The following is a 24,653-nucleotide window of genomic DNA, read 5'->3' on the forward strand; positions in this document are numbered from 1 at the left end:
CTGGCTTGTGTCCCCAGCAGTGTGGCCAGCAGGACCAGGGCAGTGACCGTCCCCCTGCACTGGGCACTGGTGAGGCCGCCCCTCGAACCCTGTGTTCAGGTCTGGGCCCCTCTCTGCAAGGGGGACATTGAGGGGCTGGAGCGTGTCCAGAGACGGGCAGCAGGGCTGGGGAAGGGGCTGGGGCACAGGTCTGATGAGGAGCGGCTGAGGGGGCTGGGGGGGTTTGGTCTGGAGGATGCTCAGGGGGGACCTTACTGCTCTCTGCAGCTCCCTGACAGGAGGCTGTAGGCAGGTGGGGGTCGATCTCTTCTCCCAGATAACAAGCGACAGGACAAGAGGAAACAGCCTCAAGTTGCAGGGGAAGTTTAGATTGGACAGTAGGAAAAATTTCTTCACTGAAAGGGTATTCAGGCATTGGAACAGGCTGCCCAGGGAGGTGGTGGAATCACCACCTCTGGAGGTACTGAAAAGATGTGTAAATGCAGTGCTTAGGGACATGATTTAGTGTGGACTTAGCAATCCTGGGTTAACAGTTGAACTTGATGATCTCAAAGGTCTTTTCCAACCTAAGTGATTCTATGATTCTAAGTACCACGCAGACTCTCACTCCCACTCTCCGCCCCCACTGGGTTGAGATAAGAACAGTTTAATAATTTAAATAAAGTAAAATGTAATAGTAATAATAATAGTAGTAGTAATAGTAGCAATGGAAAGGAAAAAGAGGAATAAACCCCAAGAAGTCCAAGTGATGCACAATGCAATTGCTCACCACCCACTGACTGATGCCCAGCCAGGCCCCAAGCAGCGATCAGCCCCTCCCAGCCAACTCCCTGCAGTTTATAAACCGAGCATGGCATTCCATGGTACGGAATATCCCCTTGGCTAGTTCAGGCAGCTGTCCTGGCTCTGCTCCCTCCTGGCTTCTTGTGCACCTGCTCACTGCCAGAGCACGGAAAACTGCTAAGTCCTTGAGTTAGAGTAGGCACTACTCAGCAACATCTAAAACATCAGTGAGTTACTAACATTATTCCTATACGAAATCCAAACCGTAGCATTGTACCAGCTACTACAAAGAAAATTAACTCTGTCCCAGCCAAAACCAGGACAGTGCTTCTGTGAAATATTAAGCCAAAGGCTACTGTTGCCAGCAGTTTACAGTAGACACTAAAATGAAGAGGTGTGTAATCAAAAGAAAAGGGCATAAACGTGGTTTGTGGAGCTCTCAACCCCATAAGAGTCTGCCTGGAGGTAGGGATGAAGAGGGACTAGCAGAAAATTCTGGGTTTGGAACCTAAGGTTTGTATTTCTTTTTTGTTTTCTTGGGAAGGGGACTGTAATTGAAAACTATGTAACTTACTCTGTTTTATTTTTCAAACTACAGAGTGCCAGAGAATGAATCAAACTCTCTGTCAAGAAAATTCAGCAAGTTTGGATCCATAGGTTATAAACATCGGTACAGGTGAATTTATTTCATTGTTTAAACTTCAGTTAATTCCATCTTTTCTCCTCTTTTCTTCCAATGAAAGAAAAAAACCCCACCCAGACTATGACTCAGAGCAGTTCTGCTGACAATGCATGCATCAGGGCCATTTTAACAGACTCCTCACGGGAGTCTGACAGTTTTGGGGCAATGTGAGTTACTTCTCATTTTCCAGATCCCCGGAGCTGGCTAGGGTCTGCTGTAGCTGTAGTGAAAGTGAGAGTAGCCTTGGCAATGCTTGAAGTCAAAATCTTCTTGTAAGTCCTAAAATTATGTTCATGTCCTAAAGGGTTTTTCCTGACAGCTGGGGAATGAGGAGGCATGTTAGCTGCCGACTTTCTTCTGGGCATTAGCAAAGTGTTGCTGCAAAGGAATGTATAAAGTCTGCAACTGCAATGCCCTTCTTTACAGCTGCAGCTGAGCTATGGCAAAGGCTCTCAAGCCAAATGGTTATGTGTAACCCTGTAGCAGTACTGCTGATGCAGTGCGGTTGATTTAACAACAAAAATGAGAGCAAATCTGAAGGGAGACGGGACTATCTTTTCTAACTGGAATAGCTGGCAAAATTGGATAAACATTCAAAGCTGCAAGCCTTGAAAGATGCAGTAAACTTCAGGCTAAGGGAGTATAGGGAGCACTCAGTCTCAGTTTTAGCCTGAGTTAACCAAGCAGATAGTGTGACATAAAGGGCAGTTAATACTGTGACACAGAGGAAGATGCAGCAGGGAGAGTAGGTTTAAGATCCTCTAGCTGCTTTGTCACAAAGGACTAGCAGAATGTAGGATGTAGTTAAAATCATAAGATTTCAGATACCCAATAGTTTTTACTGAGTTTCTTTGAGACTTTGTGTTTTTCAGCCTGTTGAAATGACAGCTCTTTGTCTAGTAAGGCACTTGATTGGCAGCTGGCAACCACTTTTAAATCCAGTTCTGTCACACTGGCTGAGCAATTTTGAGCCAAGTAATTTATGGTCTGATTTTTAGAATTGCTTTAGAGTTGCATATTCATTGAACCTGGAAAGGAGAGTGAAAGCAGCAAATCAAAACCACATCTGAAAGCCAGGCCCCTTTCTTTTTCCAGTTTGATTTTCTCAGTTGGTCAAGTGGGGATAAAAATAGTTTTTCATCTTTTGTAGTTATTTTGAAGCTGCTGGGTGAAAAGTTACTGTTTACCATAAATGGCAAATTCTAGATATTCTTTGCCATGGCCTGCAAATATACCAGGTTTGTTCAGGTTTATGTTTGGCTTGTCTGTTTGTCTCTCCTTCCTATCTGTATTTCCACCATCACTCAAGAAATAAATACACGGATCGTAATAACTAAGGCTGACAGTCGTTAGTCGCCTCTTAGGAAGACTTTTCTAAAAACAAGAAAACCATAACCCCCAACTTCTTCAGCAGCTCCTGGATTGGAGTTAGTGTATGTGGTAGGTACTAATAGCAGTGTGTAATAGTAGCTCTATTACACTTGTCCTCAGTCGATCAGAATTCATAGTCAACAATCTGTTACCCTTGGATGTAAGATCTTGCTTGTGAGGAAGTGTTTCTGATGGAGAGATGACTATGCCACTTCTGAGCCTGAGCTCATGTGACAGTCTGGACTGTCTGCAGCCAGGATCACTGGTGTATTTCTGTTCCATTTTCTCCAACATATTTCATAATAATCCACATTATTGGGGTTATCACATTATCTGGCATGATACAGCTTCTCTTTACTGTAGATAATAAGGGAGTGATTGTGCTGCCTTTTGGGTTTCTAGTTGGATCCTCAACCACATTACACCATCTGTGAAAATGGATAGTTCAGTGGGTTTCTGTGAGAACTATGGATGAACGTTTCCTCTGTTGGACCATGTCAGCAGATTGGAGCAGGGGGCACTGGTACTAGGGAGGGGAAAGCTTTGCACTTACCAGAACCTTCTAATCAATTTTAAAAACATAACATGAAGCAGTTAACTATATTTGAGTTATTCCTGCTGGTGGTGCATTCAAGTTCATCTTCCCTTTTGAGTGAGTTTCAAGGGTGATCTGTGATATGGATTGCCATGCTGGGTGGTGGTCATTACTGACAGCTATGTTCATAATGTTAGTTTTGTCTAGAAGGCATTGAAAAATATATATTCCTTCTAGTACAAAGTGTTTCCTGTTTTGCTGCAGTGATTCTTGAGGACTCCCCCTGACCTGAGTAGATGTTCCAGTAAATGTGGGTTGTGACATCTGGTTGCACTATATTGATTATACAGTGTGAATGATAAATAGGCATAATTAATTGGTTATTGACATATTAACTCTTTTCTTGGAATTCAGCACAGCAGAAACAGCATTTTCATGTGCTTTGAGAATCTTCTTTTTCCTTATCCATCAGCTTTCATTGTCTTCCCTCATTGCCTTTTGTTCTTGATGTAGCGCCAAAAGCAATGACAGTGTTGTGTATCTGTATGCATCATTAGCTCAAATCAGAAACCATAATCCCACTGTTTGACTGTATGTGTGGGAACCATAATATTATCTTCTGGCTTTTTCTTTTTCTTTTAATCTTCTAGATTCTTCTCATTAGATGGCAGATACTTTTCAGGAAAATAATTTCCTTGTATTAAAAGAAGATGCTTTGGTTAATGCATGGAGGTGTTAGTGTGAGTGGAAGGTCTTATTCCCAGATGTTTTGTAAAAAACTGCTTCCAGAATTTACGATACTGGCATGGTGGCCAAACTTAAAAGTTGAGCGGAAGTGTTTTCTGGCTAACTTGGGAGCAAAAAACCCATTGAACTGAATAGAACAGCATTACTGTGATGTAATGTTAGAATTTGGGGGTTTTTTTGTCCTTTAATTCTTTTACAGATTTTGAGAAGATAAAAATTCTGCACTGCTGACTATGCTTTTGGGGCTAGTGGTAAAAACACAAACAGTATTTAGTGGAGTCTATTCATGTAACTCAGAAAATCTACATGTGTAATGCCTGTATAGTTGATTGCTGGTACTATACCTGTTTACTTCTAAGTCATTGAACTGCAGGTGTTTAAGCAACCAGGAGTTGAACTTTCTTTTGTGTAGTAGGTTTCCAGAAGCAAACATGAAGTTTTGGGAAGGAGTTTGAGGCCTGTTTTAAATTTTTGTTACGAACTCTATAGTCTGCTTAGTCAGATAGAGAGGAATACTAAAATGAGCATAAAGGAATTTATTTAAACTAATAATGTAATTGTGCAATGAAGAAGAGCCTTACTGTAAATGGGAACAAAGACTTCTACTCAATTTATTATCATTTGGGCCTGTGCTAGCGAGAACACTTTATTGCAGTTTGTTTTGCACGGGGGTTTTTATGACCTTTAGGTGGTCATTCCACGGCAGAGAAGTCATCCCTTACTTGACTGGAACTGAGCAATGTTAAATGTGTGTTTTCCTGAGACAAAAACTTACAGAAAGAATTTAGGAAGCAATCAGATTACTTAAGAAAGTCATATGTTAGAATATATGAGGTTACAAAGGGTCACACTATCTTAGCCTATTCCTAAGAAATCAGCATTTTGTTTTAGTTACTTAGCCTTTCTTGAAAATGCCAGATATAGCAGAGGTTGGCACAATCTGTTGATGATTGTGCCAATGACTGACTCAAAACAAAAGTCAGGGTAGTGCCACTCAGCCTGAGAAGCAGAGCTGGAATGAGAACTGAATAGCTAACAAAATATGCTGCCCAAACCCTGTGCATTATTTTCAGTTTAAAGATCCTCTGTTTCTTTTATCATTTTCCCAAATATTTTCCCATGATTTTGTCATGTTTTCAAGTGGCAGGAGATCTTTGCAAATGACCAGAGACCCTTCTGTGCAGCTCCCGCGGCCTGACCAGAGCATTGAAAGAAGTCGCAGCAAGACTTACCCCAAAAGAACACAACAGACCGGTAAGTCTTCCTATGCTGGGCCTGTCTTCTTTGGTCTTTGGTTCATTTTGTTTTCAAGAGACAACTCAACTGCTGCAGTGTCCTCAAGGATCTCTCAGAATGGATTCTCTGTTTTGCCTTAGGTCAGAATTTATACCTCACCTTAACTGGATCTAAAAACTCCAGCTTTGTGGATGAAAGTAAAACAGATGGTGTGCATCAAACATGATAAACCCCCATGTTTATAGGTATAATGTAAAGTATGAAAGGGAAGTTTGAAAACAGGCAGTGAGCACGTTTTTTTTAGGAGTTCTGTCTCTCAGTGAAGAATTTTATACCCGTGTTTCTTTGTTGGTATCCCATTGTTCAAGCTGCTTGATGCAAGGTGTCTCTTCTGTACATCTTCTTCCCCGTTCAAGGGTAGTACCCTTTTATTTAGGTATCAAGTGGGACAGAAGTTAGTGCCATGCCCTCTGCAGTTTTAACATGCTCCAGATGTGTGGGCTGGAAATCTGTCCTGCATGCTGAAGATGTCAGGGGAAGCTGGAAAAATTTACAGGTGTCAGAGAAAATGTGTAAGATTAAGCATGGATCACAGGAGTCATACCCAGAATAATGGATGTTTCCTGAAATTTAGTAATAGAGATGAAAAGATTTTCTAATGTCAGGCTCCAGTTCTACGTATGATTACATGTGTATCCTTAGCTTCATCTGTGACAGCAGTCACACAGATTTCAGTAACGCTCCATGCATGGAGTTAAGTATATATGCACGTGTGTAAGCAGTTTGAGAAAACACTTGTCTGGCCTTTAAAATGTAAGCACGGTTTCCCTTTACCGTGGGTTGGTATGGCACTATAAACTTTTCAGAGTCACCATTTTTAAAAAGAGAGCAGGTATATACATCTAGAAACCTCCCATGTTTATTCTGGATGCTATCTTTTGACTCAGAAACAAAACTGGTGTGTTTTGCCTTTTAGCTGCGGTAGGTCTTGAAGTGTAGAGTAGACAGAAGTATTGCCCTTGGAAAACACAAGCAGATTTTTAAAAAACTTCATTTTAGTCAGTTCAGTGTAAGAAGAGAAGGATTGCTTTGCTTTCTGGTAACGATACCTTTTTGTTGTTTTGTTGTGTTGTCAATGGGTGCCTAAGAGGACAAGAAGCTGTTCACCCTTGAACCTAGTGACTTAGGGTTCTGTTCAGATGGGCTGTCCTATTGAAGACGAACAGCGTTTCTCACCTTATTAGCCTCTAGTTCAGTTGTGCAGAAAATTATGTGACTGTTCAGAGGTAAACTTGTCAGCTGAAACTCAGCCCTTAGTTGAAAATAATGTTTGCCGCAGTGCATGCAGTCCTAGTCAGTCTGTTGCTGCAGGGGTGTGTGTTTTCTGCTTGTTGCTGTTTTTCAGTCTCTTTGACTGGAATTGTGAGGAAGACTGAAATCTTCCTATGGCACATTCTGCTGATGTAACATGATGCAGAATTCTCTGGACAATGTGTGTTTTTTGTTTTGGTGAATTTAAATACTTACTTTTTACTTCAAAATAACAAGGCTGCTTTTTCACCATTTTACTAATATATTTTTGTAATCTGTATCACCCATCTGCATTGGTTTGCTTTTACTTCAACTTAATTCATTACCCACGTGTTCAAAGTGTGCAGTTGTTTTCCACTGGGGCAGGTGTATCACCTCAAATGATTTTTAAATTAAATAAATTTGTTTTGTTTCCCACTTAAAATAAGAGCTAAAGGAAAAGAGATACATCGTTCAAATTCTGCCTTTCCCTATAAATGAGCTTATTTTTTAGTCTTTATATTTTCATTTTGTATTTGGGTATTCACAATGCTACATATCTAATACTCATTCTCCCTTTAAATAGGCTTTCAGATGCTGAAGGCAGACTAAAGGCTATTTCTCTTCCCTGTGTCAGACACCATGTGACAGTCTATTGCATGTCACTAGGATAAATCCACCCCTTTTCACCTAAACTGGATCTTGGATATAGCAAAGTCCATTTCACACAATAAATCAAGTCTCTTTGCTGCATTTAGATATTACATCACTTGTTTAAAAATATTAACCCTATGTAGATTTTACATTTACAGAATAAATTTTTATCTTGCAAATGAGCCTGGTGTAAACAGTTCTATAAGTTTCTTAAAATTATCCCTGATTGAAATATTTTAGGGAACAATGTGACATTTCTTCTTAAAATAAATACTCCTTTTGCATAATGAGATTATGAGGATGGTTATCATTGATGGCTATTCCTTTGCTCTTTATTTGGTGTCTGTGATATGGTATAATAAGAATAAATATGCCATGCTTAACTTTTTAAACAGGGTGATTTTAGTTTGCATGTATTACATGTTTCTTAAGGTGTGTTCTGCCAAATGCCACTTAAATTAGGATCCAGCTGGGTATGGCTTATAATTTAGCTTTTTGGAATGAAAATCAGAGTTCCATTTATTTTCCCAAAACCCAACAACAATTTACAAATAATTCTTATGCAGTAACTTCCTTCTCCCTTTTCCTGCTTCTTTACTTATTTTCCTTTTCTTAAGGTTGCAAAGTTAAGTGCATGAAAGGCTTCCTCTCTGCAGCCAGTTCAAGTAGCCATTCTGGGCTGGTTTTGTTTTTATCCATTGGTGCCAGTAATGGGACAGCTATAGCAGTGGTTTTGGGGACAATTAGATGAACCAGAAGCTGCCGACTTACGGCTGTAGCATATGTGGTCTGCATTGCCTCCCTCACAGAGGTGTGTGTGAAGTGCTGAAGCCTCTAACCTCTGGCATCTTATTATTTTCCCTTGTTCCTTCTTTTTGTATGCATGTTCTGGTGTTATAAGCAATTACATTTTATGTGTTTGTTACTTTTTTTCTGACACCTGAAGGCAGAGGTTAGCTATCCTTTGCAGATAATAATACTAACAATGCTTCTTTGTCACATTGGTCCATTAAAGTATGCTAAAGTCATTAGGACTGCAACCGCTTGGTGAAAAGTTGGAGCAGGTGCCAGACAATGATAGGAAATATTTTCTTTTATTTTTCCAGTTAAAATATTTGTGCTTTAAGAGAGGTTTTGAAGGAGGCGATATTGTGAACAGAGGGCAACTTGTACAAAAGCCACTGCCGTTGGCTGATTCCCCTGATGGGGTAGACAGGGCAGACAGTTTGGCTTTAGCATGGCAGATTATTTTCCTACAATCCAGATTACAGTGATTTAAAATGCCGTAACCTACCTTCTGTCACTTGCTTAGTATGTTTCACATCTCAGTTGTTCTAGGATTAGTGGAAAAATCAGAAGGAAACTTCAATGGCTATGCAAGCAATGTTTTTATATTAGTGCTTTTTTTTTGCTTTTTGCTTTTTTTTTTTTTTTGTGTTTGTTTGGGTCGATGTTCAAATTAGCGTGCAGTTGGAGAAGGATTTGGTTGGTTGGTTCTGTGGAGTCTTATACGTGAGATACTTGTAGCTTGTTTCATTTGTATATTCTCCTCATTTCCTTTCTTCTGTTAGAAAATTATAGTTGCATTTTGTTCTGGTTGCAAATCATGAACTCAAACATGGAACAGGACGTCACGTTATTCTGTCTTGCCCTCTTACGGCAAGGCTGATAATGTATAGCTTTCACAACAGTGCATAGGGTGAAAGCATTCATTATTCTTTTGGCTGAATGCTGCACATGAAAAGCTCCTTGGGAACATCCTCCCTGGACAAACACTGATGTGACCAGACCTGTTGCTGTGGGTCTGACTTTATTCAGCAGTGGAAAACACATTGCTTAGGTTTCATTGCTGTTTGGTAGCTGAGGACTCGATTTGTCCCTGCCTTGCGCGCTGGGTAGTTGTATAAACTGGTGTAAAGTAAGTACTGCCATTCTGATTTAAAGGCCAGGTGGAGAGTCAGGAGTGGGTATCAAAATTACAGTACTGTCTGTATTATAATAGTCCCTAAGCAATCACAGGCAGTCACAGTCCCTGCCCTAACTTACATATTACCACAGATGCCTGTCGGCACCCTGCTTCACCAGCTGCCATCATGGTAGCTAGAACTGCTGGTCTGGCACGTTCAAAGTCATGATGCTTTCCCCTCAAAATTGTGAGATAGGGTTGAAAGGTAAATTGCAGAAAATTAATCTTGGGGTAATATTATCTATTTACTTATTTATTTACTTCAAGCTTTACACTTTAAAGTTTATTTTAAATTCTAGGTTTTGTAAAAGGATGGCTGTGACTGCTTCTGCATTTCATGCATGTGGTGTGAGATGCACAAACCCTTGAAGCTACAGGTTGGGAAACTAGTTCAGATAATAAACGTTTTCAGAGAGCAGGCTAAGCTAGTGTAGACATACGGAAGTCCTTTTTTATACTCTCTTAGTAACACACACTGCAAAGCATGAGCTCTCACTGCATGTTTTCCTTTGGATCACACTATCTTATGTTCTCATTAATAGATTTAGGTACAAACACTACTTCCCAGATAAAGTCAGTGAAATGGCTTTAGTTGATAAGAAGCAGGCCTGACAGGCTGATTAGCCTGTCATCTTTAAAAACTCAAATGTCCAAAATCTTAGGAGCCTGGCTAATCAGCTTGCTAGGCTCCTGAGGTTTTGGACATTTCAGTTTTTAAAGATGTAATAGTCCATTTAAATTGAATACAGGAATCAGCATCAAGATGGCTGTCAAATGGAATCAAAGTGTGTGCATTCACTTTACTGGAAAAGTTCAGTGTAGTGAACGCTAACGGTAACTTATCTGACAGAAGGCAAACAACTGGGGAAACCTGCTACAAGTGCGATGTTGAAGATCTAGCTAAGGTATTTTTGGCATGCAAGAAGCAGTGGTATAGATAAGTTATTGCAATGGGACAGTTTTTCTGGGGTCTGTTCTTTTGTATTAGGGATATACTATATCATACAGAGGTGTATGTTGGTAGTACAGTACTGTAGTTAGTAATAGGTACATGAGGTAGAACATACTTAAAGACAAGTATTACAGTTTCAGTAAATGTGCACAGAGAACTCCTAATTAAGCTACTTATTTGTACAAAAGAATTGTACAGCAAGACCTTTTTTTTTTTAAGAAGCAAAGCAAAAGTCCTCATTATGGGCAGCAGTGAAGTCAAACATAGCTAATATGAGCTAATATTAGGTCTTGTCTCAGTAAAAACCTCTTTTGTATTTCTGAGTAGTTTCTGCCTGTGTCTGGTAGTCACTGGTATGTTGTGTTGTCTTTGGGTTTTCCTCAACTAAGTACTTGTTAAAATACCAGTGTTAACCAGGGAACTCAACAGTGAGAAGCAGCTGCCTCTTTTTTATGGATTTGCTAGTACTGGCTGCTCCAAAAGCTGAGGTGCCGCGTGTAGGCTCTGCAGCACCAGCCTTCCTGCAGGGCACTGAAGGAGTTGCAAAGGCATCACGGACTTTCTGCACTTGGGTGGACTGATGCTACATCTCATGAGACCCCATTGCCTGACACCCAGAGATGACTGGATGTCAGCAGAATGGTAAGGCTATTGCCAAACATAGCGAAGGATCAGTTCTGAATGTGGCTATTACTTGACCCTTGGCTCTTTTTCTGGCAATTGTAGCTATGACATGTTGTGGAGCATGAGTTCTTATTGCTCCGTCAAGTTATGAGCACTCTGAGGGGCTTAATTGGAGGCTACCTTGCTTACACAGTAATACATGAAGTACTGAAATAATTTCTTTTGAAAAAGTCATACGTTTGCTGATCTCAGTACTTCTGTGGGCCAAGTTATTAGAGTAGGTGGTTTTATCTTATGTATTTGATGGCCTAGGAAAGGCAAGCTAAATGTACCTGCATGCAAAAAAATAGGGTCAGAAATCTGGAGATATCCTTGTAGTTCAACACTTTGACTTAATTTTCATTTCACTACAGTACCTTCCTTAAAGGTGGGAAATTTCTGCTTCCTGTTCTTATGTGCTGTCATCTTTATTTATTTGTGTTTTTTGTTTGACTGTAGGCATCTTTCTCGTTTTAGGGGTCAGAGGAATAATTTTTGTTGCAGCCTTTTATGGCCTTAATGAAGACTGGTGATTCTTTTGCTGATCACTTTCTTATCCATATTAGTAGTTCAAGAAAGTTTTTTGTTCAGTAATTCTGACTTTTTACCAAGCAGGTCATAGTGGCAGTGTAGCTGTTGCTTCATTCTTGAAGGCAGGAGGTAACTATATGGGCAGATGTGCAGTGCTCCAGAGAGTCTGGAGAGTTGGTTGTCTCTTACTGTATGAAATAGAGGATTTGTTCAGAATGCCAAAACTTTACTTTCCTTTCTGTCTGTGGATTTGTGCCCATTCTGCATTTCCATCTTCAGAATATTCCAGATTCTTCCTAATGCTTGTACTTGCGTAAACAACAAAAAGTGCCTTGAAGGAGTAAATCCTGTACAAGGCAGCCCCCAGGCTGCTCCCCTTCCCTGCCAGGCATTAGTCTGAGAAACTAAGTAGGGAAAGGAGTAAATGACATTGTTAGAAGTGTGAGGTCAAACATGTAAAGGACTTGGCTGAGGTACTTAAGCAAAGGCAACTAGTGCCACTTGAGACCCTCTGGAGTGTATGAGGCTTGTGCAGAAGACTAGCGGATTTAACCTGTAGGAGACACAGTTGATGGCAGGAAAAGATGCCTTGGTTATATCTCACGTATTTGTGTTGAAGTAGTGGAGAGTCCAGAGACTTTGTATGTTAAAGGGGTGGTATGGAAAGTGGAGGGAGACTGTGAGGAAATTCTTTCTTTGAGACTGTGGAGAAAGCTTATAATGCAAAGACACATTTAATTTTAGCCAAACAAAAAGGCTTTGAGTTTGTATCGTTATGTTAACACTACTATAATGCTGTTGCTTGTGCCTCTGGGACATAGTATTTCCTTGTTAGTCCGGTTCATTATCTTCAATGAACATGCTCAGAATCCTGTCCAGAGCTGATGATGGTGTTGCTTTGTCGTTTTACTTAACATCTGTTTCTGGAGGTGGCAACAGTTTTGTAAGAAATGACTGAAATTGCCAGTCAAATAGAAAGAGATTTTGTGAACTAGAGAAAAATTATAGGTTAATATTAATAGCACCGCATGGAAACTGAAGTTATAGCACCATTAGGAACAAACCTGTCCTGATGATTAATACATTGTTACATACCAAGCTGAACAGAACAGTTCTTTTTTTGTTCATGATACTGAGCTGTATGCATCTGTAGAGCATAGTCTTACCACACCGCTTTGATGTTAACCCAATACAAAATAGCCAGATTGCGTGCTCCTAAATCATGAACACACAAATCTGTTTCTTTGAAGCCTTTGATACGGGGCTGAAAGGGAGATGAAACTGCGTGTTGCTTCTGCTTCTTCAGGTTCCCTTTCATGGCTCAAGTGAGGACTTAAGTACCAAGTGCGGAAAGTGCAGGATCAAAATGGAAGGGGTGCTGGGCACAAGACTGGAAACTAGACACATAACTTTCAAATACTGGCCAAATGTTTCTGACTCATTGAAACTGATGCTCAGCTGTCTTTGTCAGAGTATTACTCTGTTCTCTCTCTCTCTTTTTTTATATTTTTATTCTTCTAACCCACTGACTTACAGTTATTATTTTCCTAGTCATAACAGGATATATTAATGTTGTGTTGCATTGTATTGCTACATCAATTTGAAAAGGTTTCTTAGAACAAACATACTCATCATGCTTTACCATCTAACAATTGTTGTAGAGGCCATAGTTATTATGTTGGAGATTCCCAAGCTTTTTTGTAGCCTGTATTCTCCTCACACCTTTCTTCTTACTGGTGACTGAGCAGGGAATTCCCTTCTGGTGGCAATGGCACAGTATCCCTTTGACAACAACAGCTACAGACTCCTCTGTCTCATGTGGAAAAATAAGGATGTACACCATGTTAAACTTCCTTGTGATGTGGTGTAACTAGAAGTAAGGACAAGATGCAGAAGTATGATCCTTGTACACCCTTAGCAAGCAGAGGATGCACCAGATGTCTTGTATATAATTTTATCTGACATGCTGCACTGTCTTCAGTAGGTGATTATGCTGAATAGGTGTGCAAGCCTATATGCTACTGGACTGTTCTGTTTGTGCGTTTTTTTTCAGGATCTAAGAACATGAGCCAGATTACAACAAACGGAGAAAATGAAGGAACTACTAAAATTATTGCACCTTCCCCAGTGAAAAGGTACGTAGACCAGCAGTTCCCTTCCATCTTTTAAGACATTGTGTATTGCGTTGGCTAGAGGAACACACCTCGTAATCTGGTCAGGATAGTCCCGTGAAGTCATATGTGTCTTCCCTGGGAGCTGTGGGCTGGCTGGCAGATTTATATCCCCACCCTTAATTTTAGGTGGAATTTGGGTGCCTGAATCAAAAAAGAGTGATATGAAAAAACAATGAGTCAAAACCTCAGCACCTAACTTTTTTGCTTAGTTGCCTGAATATCTGTCTCTGCACGGCCAGTGACCCTGACAGTTTTTTTTGAGCTGGTTAACTCTGGTCTTATCTCTCCATTGAAGCTGTGGGCTTCACATGCTAGGTATCTAGATGGACGTCTGAAGAAGGGTCTAAAAGATTTACTGCAAGTACTTGGTGGATAGTGTATCCTATTGCCTAATATTTAGAACAGTTGCCTCAAGAAAGAAGATCTGAGTTTAATTGCTTTCTCAATTTGAGAGAAATTGAATCCAATATTCTAGCCCTTAGATAAAAATTCTAATCATGGATTAAAAGAAAGTATATGATTTTGCCATACGGTCATGCTTAAGCTAGGCCATTGAGCAGAAAACAGTAAAATGTTATGTAAATACTTGCAGGGAGGGCGCAAAGAGGACACAGCCAGGCTCTTTTTGGTGGTGCCCGGTGACAGGACCAGAGGCAGTGGGCACCCAGGGAAACACTGGAGGTTCCCCCTGAACATCAGGAAACGCTCTTGCACTGTGAGGGTGACTGAGCACTGACTGGTTGCCCAGGGAGGCGGTGGAGCCTCCACCCTTGGAGGTAATTCAACAGCCATCTGGGAACAGTCCTGGGCAACTGGCTCTGTTTGGGTCTGCTTGATTGGGTGGTTGGACCAGATGTCATCCAAAGGTCCCTGCTGATCCCAACTGTTCTGTTGTTCTGTGATTTGTGACGAGAGAAAAAAGAACAAAGCAGTAGGTACCCTTATTCCATAGTGCAGAGATGATTGTATTGGGAATGGGTAGGAGCCCTGCACTAACAGGTTGTGCTCCAAATGCTATATATAAATTTTTAGCAATGAACTGTTAAAAAGAAATGAATAGGCAGGTTATAGAGCAAGAATCAAAATAAGGAGCTCTCAACATGGCAGCTTCAAGTTTTCTGTATTTAGTTTTTTTTGCCTTAACAGTTTAAAAGCAATTTGTAGGCGGATTCTCACTGAGTCACAGTTGTCACTCCCAGTAAAAAAGTGTTGGAAGTTGTTTTTCTTGCATGCTTCCTATTTAGAAATTGGTTTGTTTCTATGTGTCTGTCTGCATATGTGAAGCACCTTTCAGGTCTGTCAGGCTTAGTAGACATCAGAGGCAGCACACATAATTTGTAAACTGTTTACAGTTTGGTGGTTTACTCCATCCTACGTAGTTCTCACATTAATTGTCAGTCATGCTTGCAAAGCATCATTCAGCAGCTCTTACAAGCTGAGGTTTTGTAGTTTAACATCTCATTCACTGTTGAGATCCATAAATGGTCACTTCTTCACTTCTGTATAAGTGGTACAAATTCAAGGTAAATCATAAACCCCTCCAAATAACAGTAATCTTATGTGAAATTCAGACCCTAACCTTTTAAAATACTTTGAATGAACTCAGTCCTTTTTGCAACTGCATTCCTGGAGGTAATACTAGTATCTGAAGAGCTGCCATGCTCTAGCTCTCTAGCCATAACGTGTGTGTCTGCTCTGAATGAATAATGACCTAGGAATCTAGTGCAGTGAATTCACTTCCCAGGATCATTTCTTTCTCTCTCTTTTTTAAGATTTGAGAACATTATTCAAATTTCTTTAAGCCCAGCTTCAATGTAAATATTGTTCAGTAGTTCACGCTGTGCAAGAACAATTGCTTTTTGCAATGCAAGACTGAAACATATTTACCTGAGTTACTTGCTTAGTCTGTAGTTAAGTACATATTTTGAAGCCTGGGCATAGATTCTATGCGCATATGAGTCAATAGTTAATGGGTGCAGTATTTAGAAAATTATTTACCTGATAAAGTGGAATTTATTTTCTTTTCCTGCTGACTTATTGTAGCTTTGCATTTGTTCACTATGTGAGAATTAAATGATTAACAGGCTGAGGTTAGAAGTGGATTAGTGAGTTAAGTAGCCACTATTCTTTCATAAAGCTGAGTCTTTCACCTCTTGCTCTGGGTAAAGTACTCTGGCTTATGTCCTCATCTCTGTAAGCATCTGTAAAGCTTTTTTCTTTGTTTTGTTGCTTAAGTTGCACTTTGGAAAGATATGCTGTATTAATGCTTGTGGTGGGCTGCTATCAGTAATACTTCTTGAAGAGCTTAGTGGAAATCAATGTGACTATCTAGTTCTGTATCAGGTGAACTGTTTGTTCAAGCAGAAAGGGAGCTCTAGAGATGATGATGCAGGATAAGCATGACTAGCCATTGGCAAGAAGATAGGTGCGTAAGTACCTACGTGTGAGCCACCTTCCAGCACCTGCAGTAGCAGTGAGCAGGCTTTCCAGGAGGATTAATGGGTTGGAAGTTGTAAAACCTGACACTGTGAGAATGGTGGGAATAAAGGAAGAATTGGAGCATCCTGCTGTTTTTCCAGCTGGTTACAAACGCTGATATATATCTCTTAAGTCAGGTGACTGTCCTGATACTTTACCTTTCAGCAGTTAGTGAAGACAGCTCTTTCGTGTTGTGAGATCTATACTCCTTGTCTAGCCAAAAGGAAACATACGGAGTTATTGGGGAAGGAATGAGAAGAATATGCTACTCTATGAACCTGTGGTCTGTCATGGTTTGAAGTTATAACCCCTGCCTTTATTGGTCCCATCTTAAAGAAGGTACTGTAGACCCTGTAAAATGGTACAGAAATATGATGAGGATAATCAGAGTTATGTGTTGGCTCCTGTACTGGGAGAGATTGAATAGTCTTTGATTCTTTCACTTTGAAAAGAGACAGTTGTTAAAATTATATATAAAAAAAATCATGAGTTGTAGTTTGTGATTAGGGAACCATCATTCATGAGGTTTTTTTTCTTTCTGTAAGCACAGTACTAGTGAGGAACACAGGATAGAAGTTTTGGAACAAGTGAAAGCTTTGAAATAAAATTAAATAATTGTTTGTGCCATAGTTAAATATTGGAGCATACTGCTGTCAGGCACTATTTATACCAAAAATTCAAAAATGTTCAAGAGATGTTTAAGGAAATCCATGGAAGAAAGTTCTATGAAGAGCTACATAGAACAAAAAGCAGATAAAGCCTCTGGTTCAATAATCTGTTAATTGCATATTGTGGAAAACTGTGAAAGCATATTGCATATTTGACTTATTGTTAGACTTTTTGCCTAGGCATCTGCTCTTGTCTATTCTGAAACAAGATTGATCTTTTTTCTGACTCAGTGCCACCATAATTATGAGCTTCTAGAGCTGATTTTCAGGTCTTTTTTTTTTTTTTTTCCCCTTCCAATCTCTCTTTCTAGGAGACGTTCTTCAACAGAGCAGCTGTTTGCCCTTTTTCACATAGCAGGCAAATAGCTATATGCTGGCATATATGTATGTCTTTAATTTTTAAGAGGTCAGCAGGAGAGAACATATGATCTGTACAGTATGGGTTTAAAATATATATATATATCTGTACTTTTATTTAGCTTTAAAAAGATGAAAAATGAAAACAGTCCAGAAACCCAAAGAAGTAAAACAAGCGCACCGTGGGAGGAAAATGGCCCCCAGAGGTAAGGCGAGGCATGACGTCTTAGGGGTTGTGCAATGGTAAATATCATGCCATGTCAATAGGTTGAAGGATATTAATATAATATCATAATGTATTAACAGGGTCACAATAAATCTGCATTGCATATAAGAAGCTAGGTCCTGTCATTGATTCGTAATCAGTTTAAAAAAAATAAAGTAGGTTTAGGAGGAAGTGGTCAGTGGCTTTCCACAGAGATCTGTTCACAGATCCATGCTGTTTAGTATATTTATCAAAAAGCTGGAAAAGGAGTGATAAAGTTTGGTGATGGGGCAGAATCATTTAGGACAGTGATAGTGAAAGCTGTCTGTGAAGAGTGGCAGAAAGACCCCTAAAATATGAGTGAGGAGTCACTAGATGGTGGTTGATGTTGAGTCATTGAGTGTAAAGAGAGGCACATAGGAGGAAAAACATAACCCTAGATTTCTGAGTAAAATAAGCAGCTGTGGAGCTATGGAGAACTTCATGAAAACGTGAAAAACATAGCAGTCAGAAAAACAATTAGAAGTTGTTATGAAAGCAAAAGAATAGTGTTAATGCCATTACATACATTTGTAGATCATGTATTTGCTCCATGAATTGTGAGTGCTGTTCTGATATCCTCACCGTAGGAAAATAAAAAGGCTTTCAGAGGAACAGGAAGGGTAATCAAAGATATAAATGGCTGTGCAGGAAATCTGTACAGGGAGCAACAGTGTAAACCAGGCAGGACTCTTCCTTCAGTCTGGAGAAGAGAGAACTTCAGGGGATGTAGTCTAGAAAATCATGAGCAGTACAGAGAAAGTAGAAAGAGATCAGTATTGTATTTTTCCAGCACAAGAACTTGGGATCTTCATATGAAGCTACCGGAGGTGGTTTAAAAGTGTTGAGAAAGGTGGTGACTCACTGTGAGTAGGAGACCTGTGGTCCTCCTTTACAGGGAGTGCTGGAAGTTAGTGGAATCCTAGGAGATGCTGGGTGAGTCATGGAAGAGAAATCCCCAAGGGTTCTGAAGACAGAGGTATAGCAGCTGGCTCCATAGATCCCTTGGACTGGGAGTAGTTGGGGACTGAGAGAGCACTGGGGAGCTGTCATATGTATTCAACTTTTTGCTTCCTGTAAGTGGTTGCTTACAGCCACAGGTGGAAACAGGCCCCTGAACCAGATGGCACTTTCAGTGTAATCCAGTACAGTCCTGCGTTTGCGTGATGATTCAGATATATACATTGTGTCTTCCGAGGCACCATGATGATCTACCCTGTGCTCCCTCTGTAAACGTCAAGAGTCTTCAGAGTAGGGACAAGGCAGTGTGCAAACATTCTCTGGCTGGGACAGATGTTTATTTGTGATTTTTAAAGAAGAAGTCTTGTCAGCTTGTCACGTTATGGCTCCAGTGTTCAAATTGCTCTCAGGATAGCAGGAAATTCAATCCCCCAGTAGGCAAAGAATGGTAGCATTTAGTTTTTGCAAGTCCATCTACTATAAAGAGCTACACGGTTTTAGACCCATAAGCAGACTGTATGCTGCACAGAGCCTTTCACTTATAACTCTCATTCAGATAGACTGTGGCAACTTTTCAGCTGTGCAGAGCAGTGCTGTAATCAGTCTGCAGAAGCAGGTGAAAAAGAGTGTATCCAGTTTGAAGGCCCAGAGGGTTTTAGGAAAGCAGAAAGAAATACCTTAACTGGAATTTCATGAGAATATCATACTTACCGCATAGCTGTTGTGAAGAAGGCAGAGTAACGTTTGGTAAAGACGTGTGGTTGAGTTTGGCATCCTTATTCCAAAACATTGTGGAACATCAGTAGACTACTTTAGAGTGATACATGCTCCATTGCAGGCTCTCTTATACTGTTGGAAGAGGTCTTTACAATCCTGTAGGAAGGTGTCACAGGATAATCCATACAGCCATTTGATAGTCTACATCTAATTTGGTAACAACCCAGCTCAACCCACTGGGTCCCACCCAGGCTGAAGTACCTAACCTGAAGCTTGAAACACCTCCACACCATTGGCAGAGGGTTGCACAGAAGAACAGCAGAAAGCTAGAGCTAAAATTGTTTCACAGTTCTAGTCACGAGCTCTGTGATGAAACATGTTGTGGCAGGAACACAGTTTTTATACTTATCTCCATGGACAACATAAAGAATAGAGGTGCATCTGAATGCCTACTTCTGGGTTGGATAATTCATACTAAAGCATAGGAATTGTATTATGCTAAAAGAATATGTGTATACTTGGTTCTACATTTTGTAAGCTTAGAGCTGTTGGCTTGGCAATGCTGAGAGGTGTCCTACATTTTCAAGGTTCGGTGTGAAATATTTGTTGCTGAAAAGCAGTACCACCTGTATTTACATAAGCACATGCACACACGCACATATACATGTATAGGTGAATATGTGTATAAGTGTGTGTGAGCCTTCTCTTTTTTGTAGGCTGCATCTCAGTTAGCTGGCCTAACTGTCCTGCAAGTTCTGAAGCTACCTGTTTGCTCTTCCTTTTTAACCCTAGTGGGCTGTATAATTCTCCGAGTGATCGCAATAAATCACCAAAGTTTCCTTACGCTCGTCGACGGAACCCATCAGGTGGCAGCGAGAACGAGTCTGGGCAGCCAGTTCGGAGGAGGTAAGAGCCCCAGGGTTAATTACTGTTAGCTTCTCACACTAGAAAGCTTGAGGTCCTGCATGCTCTGTGTTCAGTAAAGGCTCTGGAAGGCACAGCTGGGTCCTGGTAAAAGGGGTTCTCTAGCGGCTGGTTGTTAGTTTGAAAAAAGACCTGGGTAAGAACACCAGATCTGCTTTTGGAAAGGAAGCTTTGGTCAGCCATTTTGCTTGTGTGCTGTTCTGGGTACTGTGAAACTGATGTTAAAAATACGAGAAGCTGCATTATTGGCATGTGCAAGATTCTTTCAGTTGCTGTAGCTATTTTTCGCTGGAGAATGAGAGGGTTGATGGATGTTGCTTGCTTGACAATGAGATTCTAATACAGAGCAGTATTTTAAGTACATCACTTTGCTTTAAGTGGCACAAAGATTAAACAAATGAGCCATAAAGCTGTCTTCAACAGTCCCATGTGTGAATTACTTTACATTTCAAAGGATGCCAGCAAAAATACAAGTATGAGATACTTAATGTGTTTTTAATGGGTAGAAGCTGAATTGGGTGACTTGGAGAAGTAAAATGAAATGGATGGAGATACTGTGCTGTGTGTCCTGGAGTATGTCCAAAATGCAAATTACAGGGACAGTTCTGAAGTGATACAGTTTTGAGAGGGTCCCAGTTACCTGGGATGGTTTGTCCTGCTGAGAAGCTGTTTTCATCACTGTGCTCTGTTGTGAAGTATAGGCAGGCATAGCTACTGTGCCATACTCATCACAGCCTTTGGAGGACTGCCTTATGACCCAGCACCTGGCAGCTACATCTCCTTATGACATCTTAAGTGATTATTGTTTGGATTTCAAAGCCATGCTTTGCAAAGGGGTTTCTGATGATGCAGCCATACCTATGAGGAGATCTACTTTGACATGGAGCTTTTGTATTTGTCAGGCTTCTGAGTTGCTCCAGACCTTTTACCTGCCATTAGCTGTCTAGAACAGCAGTGAAGAAACTTACCCATGATGTATGCTTAGTGACCTCATGCCTGAGTTAGTCATTGCAGCTCTCTCTTAAATCAGTAGAGTTATGTTGATTTACCCTGTTGGACAGAGCCCTTGTAAGTGTTAATAGCAATGTGATTCCTGAATGTTTTTTCTGATTCCAGCTTAGTTGTCAGAAGGACTTGCTGGACTTTGTAAAAACAAAGGAATAGGGATGTGCAGTGCTAAATTGTCTTGTACCCATAAAAGAGCAGTGTTTGTGCACTATGCAGTAGGATATTTTTTGAGATGCAAAGTGTTTATCACCTGGGACTTGTATTTGTCTGATCTACTCAGTAGACAAGTGGTCGTGCCAATAGAAAGTTTTCCCTTGGAACACCACACCAACAAAATGTTTTTAAAAGTCTTATCTCATATGTGAGACCATGAAGACTGACAATAGTAGGTAGATTCTAACCTAATTATGTCTTCCTGAACCTTGGTTTTATTCATGCACTTTCCCTTTTCAGCTGTGTAATAACAATAGCCACATTGTTTGTGCACTCTTTACTGGAATTAAGAGGAAAACATCAGACTTTGCTATGCTGGAAACAGTAGGGAAGTCTAAAGGCCAGCATACTATGCTTAATGTTGCAAGTCAGGAGTTTGCAATGAAAGCTTGAATGGGATCATGCTCCACAACTTATTGTAGAGGTGTCCTGAAAATTTTAAACAAGCACGTTTGCCTTAAATCATGCTGGAAAAAAAAAACCTTCGTAAAGTTTTTTTTTAAAAAAGATGGGGTTTTTGTGTATTTTTGTTAAGTGACCTCAAAGTATTTCATTAAAACTTCCTTAATGTCACAGGAAAAATCAAAACAGTGGCGAAGATTCAGATTTGAAGCAAAGGAGAAGGTAAATATATAATCTATAGCAGCCATGAATTGATAGTGAAAGTACTGATCATATTTTAGTTCCTGCATCCCCTCCCTTCCTTCTTTCTCCCCCATCTTCTTAAATGTTTAAAAGACTTGTTGTGTTCTGCCCATTTAATTTTCTCTTTCCTGTCTTAGTTTTGCTGAAACACTCTGTAGCATGCCCTCATCACAGTATAGATTCCTACAAGCTGCCTTGCACATTGTTCCTACACCATGCTGGAAGCAGTTTGTGGAAGTTTACTAAAGGCTTGTCTGCAATTTGAAAGTCAATTCCAGAAGTTTTAGCTTTTGGATTTTGCATCTGCAGATTTTGTTTTGAGTTCTCAAGCCTCCCACTTTTAATTAATCTGTTTTTAAAAGCAAGTCTGCTGTCATTTGAGATGAATTGCCCTGCAAAAAGTAGATGCAAGGCATATGCAGCTTCTTATGGTCTTCTTACTGTCTTGCACATTTTTTGCTTATTTTTTCTCTTAAGCTGCTTCTTTCTTTCCTGTGCAGTCTTGACTACTTGTCATATTTCCAAATAAAATGCTGGTGTGAATTCAGATGTGCCCTTTAGCAGCTCCAGCTTTTGAGAGATTTTTACATCTGGAGTTCTCTAGTGCCATGTCTGCCTACTATGACTCTCTGCTGTGCCTGTCCTCACTCCTGTGCTCCTGCCCTGACTGCTGGAAAAAGGAGACATTGCAGTGCATCTCAGCTGCAGAGTCTCTTGAGGCTTGCAAGGGAGAGGTGGCACACCCAGGATCTGATTCACTGCTGCAGCACAGGAAAGGAGCTCTGGCAGAGACACAAACGTCTCGGGGACAATCACAGGAAGTCAGGGAAAGTGCTCACTTATATTGCACTTATTATAAGATAACAGATTATTTTTTTGAAGGATATTGCCGTTACAAGCTGCCAGTGATAGTCCTGTGGTAGATGTCCAGCACATAAAACTGAGAGGATTTAGATTTAGTTAGGCATCTCGGGTGGAAAATCCCAGTACTCAGAGGGGACCCCCTTCCCAAAGGCTGTGCCTGCTGTATTACATCACAAATGTACAGGTTTGTTATTGTAAATTGGAATAGACCTTTTCTACTTCCTCACAATTTGGCTACTCTCACTTTAATCTGAAAAGGACTGCACCAAAATATGAGCCTTTTCTGTCAACTGTTTGTGTCATCCCACCCTTCAAGCCCCCTCCTGTATTGTATTTGTTCTCTGTCTTGCCAAACTGACTATGCCTTCTTTCTTGCTCCTTGTGTCAGACCATATAGATATACCACCTGCAAAATACCAAATACATTGCATGACCAAGAAAACATGAGAAAAAAGGATGAAAGGTACTTTGTAATTGTCAGAGATTATGATTATCTCATATATTCTTGCATCTGACTTAGGAAATGACTGTTGTTTCCATTTTTGGTATTTTATTCAGTTCAGTAAAAGCTGATATTTAATATTCAGTTGAAGATAGTATTCTGACAGCCAGCATGAGCAGCTGCCACTCAGCTGAGAGCTCGGCAACCCTTCTTTCTCCCCACAAGTGCTTTCCTGACAGGGAACACAAGGTAATTTGATGTGCTGTATCCAAAAGGTGGATCAGATTTCCATTCCTGAAAAGCTAGAGAAAGGCTTATCTTACATTTTAGCAAATAGGAAGTTTTATCTTGCACTTCTGCCACGGTGTGGTTTTTGCTGCCTTGGTACCATAAGTACCTTATGGTACCTTATGGTACCAAGGCATAGGTACCTTATGGGTAAATTGCTTAAATCAGAGTAAGAAAATACTTAAGTGCTGAGAAATGTAGAACAGCGTCACTCCGATAACCTGGAAGCGTTAAAGAACAATGTTGCTTGGATGACATAGTAATGTTGAGATTCAAGATTAGTGGAATATTTATTAAAGAGCTGGCAAGATGTAGCAGCGGGAAGGTATGCTTTTGGGCATGTAAGGGCTGCTGCAGTTATAGGGCATTTATGGCTCTGAACTCTCTCAACGTGCTCGAGACAGTATTTTGGATACCATCTTTTAATCTCCCTTCTTCCTTCAGGGTGACATATTTCTGTAGTAACACACATCTTTCTTATCCTTACTTTCAGCTTCCCACAGAAATGTGTATTTTTTCCCGGGAGACTGGCTATACTGAGCCTCTCTGGCTTTAAATCATGAGCCATTAAATTTGGGAATGGGGAGAGGTTTCTGCTTCTCCTGTGGGGAAATTTCACTTTTCCAAGCCTATTCCCTTTAGACAAGCTGGGTTGAACTGATTTTCCTAGGCATTAGCTGTCCTATTATTCTAAAACGATTCTGTTTGAGTAGGAGCTATTTGAGTTAATGATTGCCTAGTTTAGGAGAGGCGGGAGACCACACTCCATAGACTGAGGCATGTAGTGACACAGCAGTTTGATAAAACCAACCATAATTAACTGGTATTAGGAGCAAATTCATGAGACACTCAACTGTGTTAGAGGGACATCTATAACAGTGTCCTGGTTTCAGAGAGGGGGGTAGAGTGAGTGATGTGTCCCTGACCAGACAGGACACTCAGGATGGGTCCATGCTCAGCTATACACTGTTACCTATGAAATCTCTCACATCTTCTCTCATCTTTGGGCTCTTCTTCCTGAACTGTTAGAACATGCAGTGAGCATGTGCTTGTCAATAGCCTCCAACCTTGTAATGAAATGCTTCCCTTTACCTGTTACCTATGCCTAATGAACTGCCTTTACTCCTTGGCTTGTTTGAGGTGTGGTTTAACAAATCTGTTGTCTTACAAGAGTGGCTTACCAAAGAGCAAAAGAAAAGCCAGGAGGCAAAAGGAAGTACGTGTCCCTGCCAGCAGCATCAGGAGTTATCACCTGATGTCT

At 40.4% G+C, this 24,653-nt stretch overlaps 1 protein-coding gene across 4 annotated transcripts in view; it reads left to right on the forward strand.

Annotated features, from left to right (window-relative positions):
• The window catches only part of EPB41L4A (erythrocyte membrane protein band 4.1 like 4A), a 134,159-nt gene that overhangs the window by 88,256 nt on the left and 21,250 nt on the right, over positions 1 to 24,653 (forward strand). For 2 of the 4 annotated variants that reach the window (XM_040580447.1, XM_040580451.1), the window contains 6 exons: positions 1,382 to 1,459; positions 5,260 to 5,372; positions 13,464 to 13,545; positions 17,210 to 17,293; positions 19,801 to 19,914; positions 21,730 to 21,777. In XM_040580447.1, coding sequence (XP_040436381.1) covers positions 1,382 to 1,459; positions 5,260 to 5,372; positions 13,464 to 13,545; positions 17,210 to 17,293; positions 19,801 to 19,914; positions 21,730 to 21,777 — 519 coding nt within the window. The remainder of the gene's footprint in view (positions 1 to 1,381; positions 1,460 to 5,259; positions 5,373 to 13,463; positions 13,546 to 17,209; positions 17,294 to 19,800; positions 19,915 to 21,729; positions 21,778 to 24,653) is intronic. The other 2 variants (XM_040580448.1, XM_040580450.1) reach the window with 2 other exon arrangements.

This window comes from Falco naumanni, chromosome Z, assembly GCF_017639655.2.
Source record: "Falco naumanni isolate bFalNau1 chromosome Z, bFalNau1.pat, whole genome shotgun sequence".
Taxonomy (NCBI): domain Eukaryota; kingdom Metazoa; phylum Chordata; class Aves; order Falconiformes; family Falconidae; genus Falco; species Falco naumanni.